At 51.1% G+C, this 12,343-nt stretch overlaps 2 protein-coding genes across 5 annotated transcripts in view; one reads left to right on the top strand and one right to left on the bottom strand.

The window, feature by feature from the left end:
- The window catches only part of RANBP10 (RAN binding protein 10), a 60,908-nt gene extending 59,824 nt beyond the window's left edge, over positions 1 to 1,084 (bottom strand). The window contains exon 1 of the mRNA XM_027516219.1: positions 653 to 1,084. Coding sequence (XP_027372020.1) covers positions 653 to 1,040 — 388 coding nt within the window. The 5' untranslated portion in view covers positions 1,041 to 1,084. The remainder of the gene's footprint in view (positions 1 to 652) is intronic.
- A 93-nt stretch (positions 1,085 to 1,177) lies between these two features.
- TSNAXIP1 (translin associated factor X interacting protein 1) lies at positions 1,178 to 12,341 on the top strand. Of its 4 annotated transcripts, none has more exons than XM_027516215.1 (16): positions 1,178 to 1,561; positions 3,034 to 3,136; positions 6,486 to 6,598; positions 6,731 to 6,854; positions 7,969 to 8,062; positions 8,623 to 8,819; positions 9,227 to 9,362; positions 9,793 to 9,962; positions 10,034 to 10,193; positions 10,272 to 10,402; positions 10,547 to 10,672; positions 10,829 to 10,981; positions 11,083 to 11,192; positions 11,404 to 11,530; positions 11,624 to 11,730; positions 11,940 to 12,341. In XM_027516215.1, exons 1-16 carry the CDS (start codon positions 1,413 to 1,415, stop codon positions 12,178 to 12,180), a joined length of 2,241 nt encoding a protein of 746 aa, XP_027372016.1. In that variant the 5' UTR covers positions 1,178 to 1,412; the 3' UTR covers positions 12,181 to 12,341. The 4 variants fall into 4 exon arrangements, with proteins under 4 accessions (XP_027372016.1, XP_027372017.1, XP_027372019.1 ...); XM_027516216.1 differs by having other exon boundaries at positions 6,734 to 6,854; positions 11,940 to 12,180; XM_027516218.1 differs by lacking the exon at positions 11,624 to 11,730 and having other exon boundaries at positions 11,940 to 12,072.
- Positions 12,342 to 12,343: the final 2 nt, after the last annotated feature.

Raw genomic sequence — 12,343 nt, 5'->3', positions numbered from 1 at the left:
CCTCCCACCTTTGGTTCACCTCCTGCTAAGCACAGCAGCCCTGCCTGGGACTCTGTCCACCACAGAAACCACAGGAGGGTACCTGCAATGTGGGTGCCTACATGAGAGATTTCCTAGTGCTGCTGGCAGACTCCTCAAGACACAGGCAGCCCACTTGGAAGAATAGGGGAGGGAGAGGCAGCCCTGGAAGATGCCCCCACGATTTGGGGCAGAACCTCAGGCCCTGTCTGGGATGGAACCTGCCTGTCTGGCAGGTGAGCAAGCTCATGGACCTCTGGTTGATGGAGGGGATGTGACCACCCTTTTCTTCAGACACTTTTGAAACTAAGCAGTGGTAAAGGGCTCAGCTAGAGTCCCTGGAGCTACCTCAGGACAAGCAGGAAGGCCCTGGGAAGAAGGTCCACGCCAATCACCCAACAGGTGGTTTGGACATCTGTTGCGGTTCTCCTGATACCGGGTGTCTCAGGGCAGAACAGACAAGGCAGTCAATTACTGGCCTGGTCAGCTCCACCACCCTAGACACCCTACAGGAGCTAAGGCCCAACCCAGAGCACCCAAGCTGGGGAAGGGACATGATGCAGCACCGGCTGGGCAGCACAGCTACCCTGTGGACAGTCTGGCCTTTTCCTCCCCTCGGCCAGAAGACCGATACCTTTATAGTGGACGCGGAGGTTGCCCTGGGAGAGGCCGATGTAGTTGTACTTGTCCTTGGGGCTCCAGGAGCGCGGCAGCGGCGTCTCGTGCTGGTTGACCGCAGGATACAGGCGCTGCAAGCGCCGGCTCAGTTCCTGCTCCCCTGGGGACGGCAGCCCGCACCCAGTGGCCCCGCCGGAGGAGTCTCCAACCTGAGGGCTCCCAGCTCCCGGGTCCGCCGTCGCCGCCGCCATCTTGGAGGGAGCTGCTATTGTGTCACTGGGGGCGGGGAAGAGCAGGACAAGATCCGCCCCGCTCAGCCAATGACCAGAGAGCCAACCCGGGCCGCAGGGAAACCGAGTCCCAGTCCTGCAACTCGCTTTGGACCCCGCCACGCCTCGACACATTTCGGACTCCACTTCCCATAATGCAGAGTTCTCCAGGGGCGGACCAGCTCAGGCTGGTGAGGATCTCTGGGAGATGTAGTACAAACATGCTCGGCCATAAGCCTGCTCAGCTAAGACATTGAGACACCGAAAACTACAGTTCCCGCTGGCAACGCTGCTGCGGCCTCTCAGTTCACCTCCCTCCCCCATGGCCGCTGTTTATGCCCCAGCCTCAGCTCTGGTCGCTAGGGTCATAGCCGCTGTAATGACTGACTCTGAGGAGACCTTCAGTCCCTATTCCCCGTCCGAGTACACCTTTGCTGCTTGGCTTTCCTCCCGGCGCGCGGGAGCCGGATTCGGGGGCGTGACACAATCCTGATCCTGCCCCCGCCGATGGGCTGCTGGGATCTGGTCGCCATGGTGACGGACTGTACACTACCAGAGCTTCCCAGGCCGCGGGTGCGGGCTGCCCGGCTGCCCGGCTGCCCTAGGGTCATGGATTCCCCGAACTCGCAACCCCTCAACTTCCCCACCACGTCGAGGTAGGCTTGGCGGTCTGAGGCCGGAGAGGAGGCCTTGAGTAATTCCAGAAAGAGAAAGGGTACCTGCTTCAGACCTCTGCACCTCCTGCCTCTGTCTATTGGTCTGGGGCTCCAGCCCCACTGGAACAGTGATACAGAAACAATCTCAGATGATTTGTCGGCCCAGGAAGGTGGTTACATTCTGGTAAAAGGGGAAAGTGAAAGTGAAAGTCACTCAGTCGTGTCCGACTCTTTGCGACCCCATGGACTGTATAGTCCATGGAATTCTCCAGGCCAGAATACTGGAGTGGGTAGCCTTCCCTTTCTCCAGGGGATCTTCCCAACCCAGGGGTCCAACCCAGGTCTTCCGCATTGCACGCGGATTCTTTACCAGCTGAGCCACAGGGGAAGCCCAGTAAAAGGGGAGGCGCACTTTATCATTAGCAACAGCTAGCCTTTTCGTGTTGAGCGTGCATTAAGTGTCAAGTGCTCCATACACCATATTTAACCCTCACAGCAACTCTATGAGGTGGTAATATCATCATTTTACAAACAAAGAAATAGAAATCTGAAGAGATCATGTGTTTTAGACATGTTTATAAGTCATGGAGCTGGTATTTGATCTCAGCCATGTGAGTCTCTAGATTTGCACTCTTAGCCACAGGATAAACAGCCTCTTTACCCGCTGGCTGAAGATAAAAAAAGCATCTGTAAGCAGCCCAAGAACATCCCGTAGCCTCAAGGTAGCTCCTGCCTGTATTCACAGGTGCAGCATCTGGACACTGCAAATATGATAACAAGCTCCTATAGCCAGAAAAGCCACAGCCAAATAAATATTTTTTTAAAAAATAAGATTTATAAATAAATTTATAAAAAAATAAAATTTTAAAATAAATATTTTAAAAATAAAACACTAGAACTCCTCAGAGGATTATGTGTTAGAAAAAAAGAAAGAATTGTCTCCATCTTCTTGTAAGGAAACTGGGCTGAGCAAAGTTAAATTACATGCCCAAGAGGGTTCCTGTTAGAAGATAGATGTCAGCCTCTGGGTCCTATTAACTAGTAAGTAGAAGTTCAAGACTCTCACCCTGACTCTTGACTCCAGACTCTGTACTTCTTGTCTTATAGCACCTGCCTTTGGTATCACACCCCTAGAATGTGCTGGTAATGTACATACAATGATCATTAGAACCACAGATGAATGCTGAAGGAAGTGTAGGCCTGCATGGTTTTATGGGTTCCTGGTAAGGGGTGTTATACCACTGCAGGAGTACATGAGATTCCAGTGATGAGGAGAATGTGGGAAAATACTTTGAGCCCAGAATCCGGAGCTTGTTGACAGCACCTCTGGGAATCTGGAGGCAGCACTGGGAAGACCCAGAACCTGGCTTGGAGGAGAGAGGAGGCCATGTCTTGTGGTTCTGGGAAGGGTGGAAGTGCACTCCCCACTCAAGGCTCTGTCACCCACCCCTTCCTTCTCCTTCTCTGTGCAGAGCACACCTGCGGCCTTTAGGAGTGTCCATAGATGATTCCCTCTTCACAGAAACCAAGAATACCCAGAAACGCAAGCTTTCTCAGAAACGGAAGACACTGCTGGTTAGTGGCAATGTCCTGTGGGATCTCCAAATTTTGATCCCCAGTCAGGGGTGTGTGGGTCAGAGGCCAGGCCCACCAGCCTCTGGGGTGGGAGCATGCACACTTGCCACACCTCACCTGAAAAGCCTTCCCAGACCAGCCCCTGCCCACAGATAATCTTCTCTTGCAACACAGCATTCTGGAGTGGACCTCATTTCTTCATCCAGCCGATCATGTGCCAGGCGTTGTGCGTGGTGCTGGGACGGTCCCACCAGATCTGTCAGGGTCTTTTAGAACAATGACTGTATCTTTTTTGTCTTTACAGCCCTAGTGCCTGATGTAGCACTTGAGTGGCTGCTATAATGTGTGCCATAACTGCTGTGAGTAAGTGTGTGAAGGCAGTAGCAAAGAATGTTCATCCATTGTGTTGTTGGCTCTGCACTGGAAGTAGGAACTCTATCAGTCTCAGGACAGTCTCTCCCTCCATTCCTGTTCTTTGAAGTTTTTATATAGAAATGAATGCTGGGGAATTCCCTGGCAGTCCAGTGGTTAGGACTCTACACTTTCACTGCAGTGGGGAATGAGTGCCATTGCTGATTCTCCCCACAAATTTAAAAAAATGCTAAGTTAAGATTTAGGAGTTTTGTTGATATTATCATAAGATTGTTACTACTATTTAATCACCAAACAGCCATTGTCCAAAAATCACAGGTGAAAAAAACACATTTGAGCAAACTTTTAAGTCCAGCTCACCGTGGAGAATTGTGGGCTGTGGTAGTTTTCCAACACACACTTAGGTGAGTGTATCTTATGTAGAAGATGGGAACATGATCTGTACCCTTTGTGAGGCTGGGGACTTCAAACATCAAAAACCTGATATCAGGGCGAGAAAGGGGTAGTGTGGACTCTAAGCGGAGACCAAGCGCAGCCTCATTACCGCACGATCCTGATTACTTGGGGCTGCCAGCTATTCAGTGGAAGTGGGACCCGGCTCTCACTCCCTTTATTTTGCTCGTCGGCAGTGATACCGTACTTAACCACCAGGGGGCGTTGCACTCTCCTGCAGTCCCTCCGACCCCCGGGGCCGCCCTTCCCGTTTTCACCTGCAGGGGGAAGCAGAGAGCACAGCTCACGGGAACACCGCCTTCCAGCCACCCGCTTACGGCTGTTTGATAACCAGACCAAGAAAGCAGCGTATGCCAGGAAAACAAAATAGGGTAACTCCGTCTTCTCTTGACAGAAACGGCAGACAGAACGCGAGATCTGGCCTCTTTTATTTTTTAAGTCTCCCAAAATAAGCTAAATTAAGCTTTATTTCTATGACTAAACTGGTTTTGTCTTCTCAGGGAATTTTCAAGGCTGGTCTCTCTTTGTTACTCTTATATTTTCTGTTCTTTTTTGTTGAAGTATGGTTACTTTACAATGTGTTAGTTTCAAGTGTACAGAAAAGTGATTCCATTATACATATATTCTTTTTCAGGTTCTTTTCCATTATAGGTTATTATTACAATTATATAGTAATTATTACCTTATAGGTTAGTAAGACAAGATATTGAGTATATTTCCCTGTGCTATACAGTAGGTCCTGTTGTTTACCAATTTTATATATAGTAGTGTGTATATGTTAATCCCCAAATCCTAATTTATCTCCCGCATGCCCACTCGGCTATCCCCTTTGGTAACTAAGTTTGTTTTCTATGTGAGTCTATGTTTTGTAAATAAGTTAACTTGTATAATTATTTTAGATTCCACATGTAATTGATATTATATTTAGCTTTCTCTGACTTGCTTCATTAATATGATACTCTCTAGGTCCATCCACATTGCTGCAAATGGCATTATTTCATTCTTTTTTATGGCTGGGTAGTATTCCACTATGTATACATGTACCACATTTTCTTTGAGCTTTAAACTCTTCACAATTCTGTCTCATCATCTCTTCCCCCTCCCATGCTATGTTTTTATTTATTCAACAAATATTTGTTGATTTCCACTGTGTGTCAGGCATTGGTGATACAGTGGTAAGCAAGACTCTACTCTTGTTTCTGAGAGAAGATGGGGGTGTGATGATGGGAAAGAGTGGGTGTTGGGATTGAAAAGAGTATCAGGGAGAACCCCTGAGATCCTAAATATGAATAGCCAACCTGGAGCATTCTTGACCCTGGCAAAGCATGTGTGAACATATACACCCAATAAGTAGCGTTTCTGTTTTTATTATATCATGCATCCAACTAAATCATGCTTCCCTAAATATTTATTCCACAATACTTGCTAAATGCTACTTAAGACTATGAAGAGTGTTAACACAACACTGTAAATCAACCATACTGGAATTAAGGGGCAAAAAAGACTATGAAGAGTATGAAGTGTGATGCCATCAATTCTGGAAGTACAGAGATAGGTCAACCCAAACTCCCAGAGGCTGGAGTCCTCCCTGAGACCTAGCAACAAGACTTACTATGTACTTTCCAAAATATTTCGGGAAAGAACGGATGATTGCAAGATTGAGATAAAATAGGTAGAACTAAGAATGCAAAGAAGAGCCCAAGGAGACAGGGGCAATTTCCACCCTAAGAGGGTCAGGAGCCAGCTATCATTAGTCTGGAAGGACTCCTAGAACCTGGATATGTGGGACATGGGAGGTAGGCCTGGCCTCCATCCCAGAAGAACCTGGAAGCTGGGCTCAGGGCCACAGAGCAGGCTTTAATATTGAATTCAATAATTCAATGTTTTTTTTTATTTCAAAGTAATTTATGCATTGTAGAAAATTTTGAAAAATACACAATTATAGATACAAAAGCACCCAATGGCCTATCATTACAGAATAACTGCGGATATTCTTTTGGGTTATTTCTTCCTTCTTTTCTGGTTTTTCATCTTACCTGGTTGTGCTTATTCCCTAATTTCAGGCTTTACTTAACCCTTGCTATAACCCATGTTAAGCCTCTTTGTAAATATTTCATGGCTGCACAATAGTCTTCTATTTTTAGATACGTAGGGAGTTTTCTGACTTTTTTCATAGTCATAAGTAAGGCTTTGGGGACCTGCCACCTCACCTCTGTGCCCTCTGCAGTGGCCAGCCCAGACCTCAGCCTCAGCTGGCCTGCTCTCCATGGGCATAGGCCCGTTCATAGCTCTTCAAAAGTGTTGCTGTTTCCCTGAGGTATTGGTGCTACCCAGGCAGTGGAAGTGTGGAGTCCTAAGCACTGGACCACCAGGGAATTCCCATAAGGACCACAGTCTTAATTGTGAACCATATTAAGACATGTGTGGGGGAGGAAAGACCCAGGAGTAGAAGGATAAGCCTGGAAAAGAACATCAGGAAGGGGAGCAATGTTGTCATGGTAACCCCACCTGTCCCTTCTTATAGTCTGGTTCCTTCTCCATTGGTGGCCACCTGTCCCCATGGCCCAGATACATCAGTGACCAGACCATTCTGCATAATCGAAAGCCCTGTTCAGATGACTACCGGAAGCGGGCAGGGTAAGCCAGGGTCAGCCTGATGGTGGATAGACTGGGCCCAGAAACAGTACAGGGATGTGTGCTGCCACAGACCTGTGGGGCATGAGGGTCCGGCAGGGTGTCCATGGCATCTCAGCTCACCACCCCCTGCAGTAGCTTGCAGCAGCCCCTGGGCACAACCAAGCCGAGGTACCTGGAGCAGCTTGAGAACTACCTGCGCAAGGAGCTCCTCCTGCTGGACCTAAGCACAGATTCTGCCCAGGAATTAAGGCTGCAGGTCAGAACCACAGAACCCCTGCGGGGAGGCAGGGGCAGGGCTGCCAAGGAACCTTACTCACCGGGACTGGGCACTTCAGATTTTCTGCAGAGACCAGCCTTCCCCAGCTCTTTTGGGTTCCCCATTCCTGGTAAGAGAAACAGGTTCTATGACAAAGCCAGTGAGCAAGCAAAGCGACCAGGGTGGAACCAAAACTCTCCTGAGGCTTGGGCTTCTTGACCTGAGTAAGTGGCCTGGATACAGTCTCCAGTCCCTTCTGTGATCCCCAGCACCCACCTTGGGTCATTCGATATCAGTGAATGGAGCCTGAAGCCTGACAGTTGGGCAAGCAGGGGTCATAAAATGTCCACCAGCCCAGTCACACCAGCCCCAAGCTTGAGGAACTTAGCCAAGACAGAAAGAAATCTGGATGTAACCTAGATTCCGATGCATATCAGGGAAGTAATCACCCAATTCCTGCTCAAACGGAAATGATGATGGGGAACCCCACAATTCTGACTTAGTCACTGCCACAAGCATTTGCTGAGCACCATCTGTGTGCAAGCTCTGGATGGGGCCTAGATATGGCCTCATGAGCTAAAAGGAACCTCGCTAACAAGGAAGCAGAAGCTGAGAGGGCATCCAGCTTCACAGCAGTGGAGCTGGGACTCAAACTCAGGGTGGGTTCAGGAGTCTGTGCTCATTCCAGTAGACAATGTTGCTTCCAAAAGCTTCCGGTGTGTCCAGGTAGGACAGGAAAGCACATGTCTCATTGGAGTTTGGAATGTAAGGTTAGAGCCTAAAGTGCTGTAAACAGGGAGGGGTGTTGGTGAGAGGCCAGCTGAAGCTCAGTGAATGGAGGAGGCCAGTTGTCTGGAGAGCCAGAGAGGGGGCACAGGTAGAGAGGGGGAGGCCCTGACCCAGGTTGCCTGCCAGGTCTCCAGAGAGCAGTTTAGAGGGATGGACTCAGCTCCTGGACTGTGCGAGACCCTAGGGTGCCTGTGGCATTTATTTGAATGTGAATTGACTGGCAGCTTCACACTACAACCCTTCTAAGTTGAGCAAAGAAACACTTAGGTCCCACTGAGGGTGGCAGCTATAGGCCAGGAGATGACAGTTTCCCTTTTCTTGCCAGCCTTACAGAGAGATCTTTGAATTCTTCATAGAGGACTTCAAAACATACAAGCCATTGCTGTCCTCCATCAAGAATGCATATGAGGTGATGCTGGGTAAGACTGCAGCCTCTCTGCCTGGGCCCAGCCTGGAAGAGGCACAGAAGATCCTATTTTGATCTTCTGGGTTCTGCAGGGGTCTGGGGTACCTACAAACTGGGCTTTGAGGTCACCAAGCCTTCTTGCTTACACTCTTCCATGATAGGGCACCCCAGGGCAACTGACTACTGCCCATTCTTGGTAGCATGGTGGGGCGGTATCTGTAGGAAGCAGAGCATCTTTTCTATTGAGACTGAAGCCCAGAAGGGAGTGTGTAGTTCAGGGAAGTGAGGGGGCTTCCCTCCCCAGGCTCAGGAGGTGCTGGGCATGGCACAGCTGCATAACTAAAAACTGTACAGGGGAGGCGCAGAGGTGAGACCCCGGTCCTCATCTGGACTCTGCCCTGGTTGAAAAGCAAGTGCAGGAAGTTCTTAAGCAGGGAGTATAGACTTCTTTGAATGGGAGTATAGACTTGAGTTTGCAAGGGACATAGTTGCTCACTGTGACCTCAGATCAGTGTCTGCTGGCTGTTTGTCTTCCATGGCCCCAAAGGGCCTCCCCTACCTGTCCCTGCTTAGCCCACCAGAGGGAAAAAATTCGGGCTCTGGAGCCCCTGAAGGCCAAGCTGATCACTGTGAATGAGAACTGCAACGAGAGGATCCTGGCCATGAGGGCTGAGGAGAGAGATGAAATCTCCATGCTGAAGAAAGAGAAGATGAATTTGCTAAAACTCATTGACAAGAAGAATGAGGAGAAGATCTCATTGCAGACTGAGGTGAAAAGGGAGTAATGTGGTGCCCAACTCCCTGAATTCCTGCCACCCCACCCCACGGGTGACCTTGAGGCCTTTGGCACTGGTGTGACCCCCTGGCACTCTCTAACCTACCTGGAATAACATACAGAGCCACCACCTGATCCCAAACCCTGCTTCCACATGCTGCCCTCCTCCTTGGCCCAGCTCTGCCTCAGTGTGGCCCTCAGTGCTAGCAGAGTCCTACTCCTTGGCTGCCAGACTTTCTCCACAGGTGGAAGCTTCGACACTTTGACAGGAACAACCAGTCTCCTCTCCTTCCTCCCTTTTCTGTCCCCAGGCCCTGGTAGGGCCGCCCAGCACCCACCCATCCGCTGTGGTGATGAGCTGTCCAGAGACAGCCCCTGACCACAGAGCCATCTCCCCAACAGGTGACCAAACTGAGGAAGAACCTGGCTGAGGAGTATCTGCACTACCTCAGTGAGAGAGATGCCCGCAAGATCCTCATTGCAGACCTGAATGAGCTACGCTACCAGCGGGAAGACATGTCACTAGCCCAGTCCCCAGGTAAGCCTGAGGTGGGTTTCTGCCCTGCTGGAGAGGAGTCTGACTCTCACCACTCACTCCCATGTATTCATTGCTCCTGATACCTGCTCATTCCATGCTCACTCCCAGTGAGAGATGTTCCTGCTGCCACCAGGGTCTGTGGATCTTCTGAGCTGGCCTGAGAATCACGGACTTGTTGTTTATGTAGGAAACAATTGCTGGCAGTTGAGACAACCTAGACTCCCCAAGGGCTGCACAGGCCTGGTACTCCACGTCTTGGGCTTCTCTATTTAAGCTCAAAGTCCTACAGTGGTAGCATGATGGAAAGACTCAGTGGTTCCCATCCTGGGAGAGCAGGAAGACCCGGGATGTGCCCTGAGGGACACTCAACCCTGTCCTGGGCTACAGGCCCCAGAGCCAGGGTGATACGAGCTGGCGGGCCTCCTGGCAGGTGTCTGGGGGGAGGACCCCGTGAAGCTAACAGTGGCTCTGAAGATGGCCCGGCAAGACCTGACCCGCACACAGATGGAACTCAACACCATGAAGGCCAACTTTGGAGATGTGGTGCCCAGGAGGGACTTTGAAATGCAGGAGAAAACCCTCAAGGAACTGCAGGAGCAGGTGCTGGTGGGCAGACAGGGTAGGGCAGGGCCACACAGGTGGGTAGCAAGGACCAATCACCCTGCCCACAGCTGGAGAGCCTGAGAGACGACTACGAAGAGGTCCGCAAGGAGCACGAGATGCTGCTGCAGTTGCACATGAGCACACTGAAGGAGCGGGACCAGTTCTACTCTGAGCTGCAGGAGATCCAGCGCACCTCCACGCCACGGCCGGACTGGTCCAAGTGTGAAGGTAACGCTGGCCCTCGGGCCCTAGGGACTGCACAAGTGTGTGGTCTGGACTCCAGCTCCCTCTCTGCAACCCCTGCAGATATGGTGGCTGGAGGACGAGATCGCTGGCACATGCTGGCTGAGGGCAAGAACAGTGACCAGCTGGTGGACGTGCTTCTGGAGGAGATTGGCGAGGGGCTGCTCCGGGAGAAAGACTTCTTCCCTGGTCTGGTAGGGTAGTCCCTGGGCTCGGGGAATAGCCAGGCCTCACTGCTGAGAAAACTTCAGGTTCTGGGGAAACGATGTGGGGCTTTGCCCTGCCTGTTGGTGGGGCTACAGCTGGGCCCAGAGACAAGCTGACATAGTTCCTTTCAGGGCTATGGGGAATCCATCCCCCCTTTCCTTCGGTTTGATGGCATTGTGGAGAACAAGAAGCCAACCAAGAAGGAAGTGGTAAAACTCCTCAAGGATGCCTGGAAGGAACGTATCACTGAGGAGCAGGTCAGATCTCTCCAGCTGTTTTAGCCTGGCATGGCTGCCTGAATCCTCCAATGGTGGAGGGTGGATGTGGACGGGGCGGTGAGGGGGCGGTATTCCCTCGAAGCGCTAGGGAACTGGGAGGAGGGCCAACCAAGCAGTCTTCCCCCTACCCTGCAGAAAGAGAAGTTCCCAGATTTCTTCTTCAGTTTCCTGGAGCGCCACTTTGGGCCTGGTGATGCCATGGCCTGGGCTTACACCATTTTTGAATATATCAAGCTCTTCCATACCAATGAAGTCATGAGTCAGTTCTATGCAGTCTTGATGGGAAAGGTAAGCTTGGGCCTGGCTCTCTACCCTTTGTCCCCAGCATAGGCCAGCTCTGTCCCTACTCCTCTAGGAAACAGTGAGATAGTCAATGCTTCCTCCCATAGAGGAAAGAGAGTGTGTACATCAAGCAGAAGCAGACCATAGCACAGCTGCTGAAGGAGATGACAAACGTTGACAGCCAGAATGAGGGCCTACTAACCATGGAGCAGTTAAGGTGAGAGACCAGTTGGGTCACCCCAAATTCTAGCCCAACATGCCCTCTGGCCTGGTTCCCAGCTGTGCAGGGGGAAGGGGAGCCTGGTGGGAAAAGGCCAGAACCTCAAGGCATGCTGCCCTTTTGAGCACTAGTAGGACTGGCAGAGGGGTGCAGTAAGATGGGTAAGCAGGCCTCTGCCAGGCCTGTCGGCCCTCATGTCTCCCTACAGTACTGTCCTCAAGAGCACCTTCCCCTTGAAGAAGGATGAGAGAATCCAGGAGTTGATGGAGGCAGGGGGCTGGCATCCCAGCAGCAGCAATGCAGACTTGCTCGACTACCGCCTGTTGTTTATGGAGGTGGGTTGGGGCCCAGGAACTTGCCCAGCCCTGACCTAGCCTCTGCCTAGACTAGCCCGTGTATCTTCACCCTGCCTTGTGGCCCCTTCCCAGGATGAGGAGGGCCAGAGCGTGCCCTTTGTGCAAAAGCTGTGGGAACAGTACGTGGTGGAAAAGGATGAATACTTAAACGAGTTAAAGCAGGAGCTGGGCCTGGAACTGTGAGTGATCCTGGGGCCCACAGGCTCATCCAGTCATAGGCAAGTCCTGCAGGCTGGCCCACAAAGTAGCACCTCTAGCCCCTGGGTCTCCCTAAGCATCAAGCTTGCTGCTGGGCCTTACATAACACTCAAGCCCAGGAGAGGGCATCTTGGGGTCTGGGTAAAGAGCAGAGGGTCAAGGTCTGTCTCTCTCTTTCTTTGCGGAACAGCAACGAGGAGGTGACCCTACCCAAGGTACGTGAGGCCCTGATGAACATTGATCCCAACCTGGACAAGCAGACCTTGAACCACTATTTGAGGCAGGCCTTCCAGCTCCCCATGACAGAAATGCCAGAGGAGGATGAGGAAAGGGAAGAAGGCATTGTGACACAGCTCCAGACTGCACTAGAACAGCTTCAGATGAGTGACATTAGGCGTATGGGGCCTCGGGAGCAGGAACCTGCAAGCTAAGGCCACTGGGGCAGCCTAAGTGCTCCCGTGCTGCTAACCTCTGATTGTTGTTATAAAATTCTTTGTCTTAACCCATGCTATTCTCTAGGTTATGATGGGGAGTCAAGGAGAGGGGCTTGGTCCCTGCCTGGCTGTCCCAGGAAATGCATCAAAACACAGCATA

This window comes from Bos indicus x Bos taurus, chromosome 18 (assembly GCF_003369695.1).
Source record: "Bos indicus x Bos taurus breed Angus x Brahman F1 hybrid chromosome 18, Bos_hybrid_MaternalHap_v2.0, whole genome shotgun sequence".
Taxonomy (NCBI): domain Eukaryota; kingdom Metazoa; phylum Chordata; class Mammalia; order Artiodactyla; family Bovidae; genus Bos; species Bos indicus x Bos taurus.
This window is presented reverse-complemented; position numbering and strand designations above follow the sequence as displayed.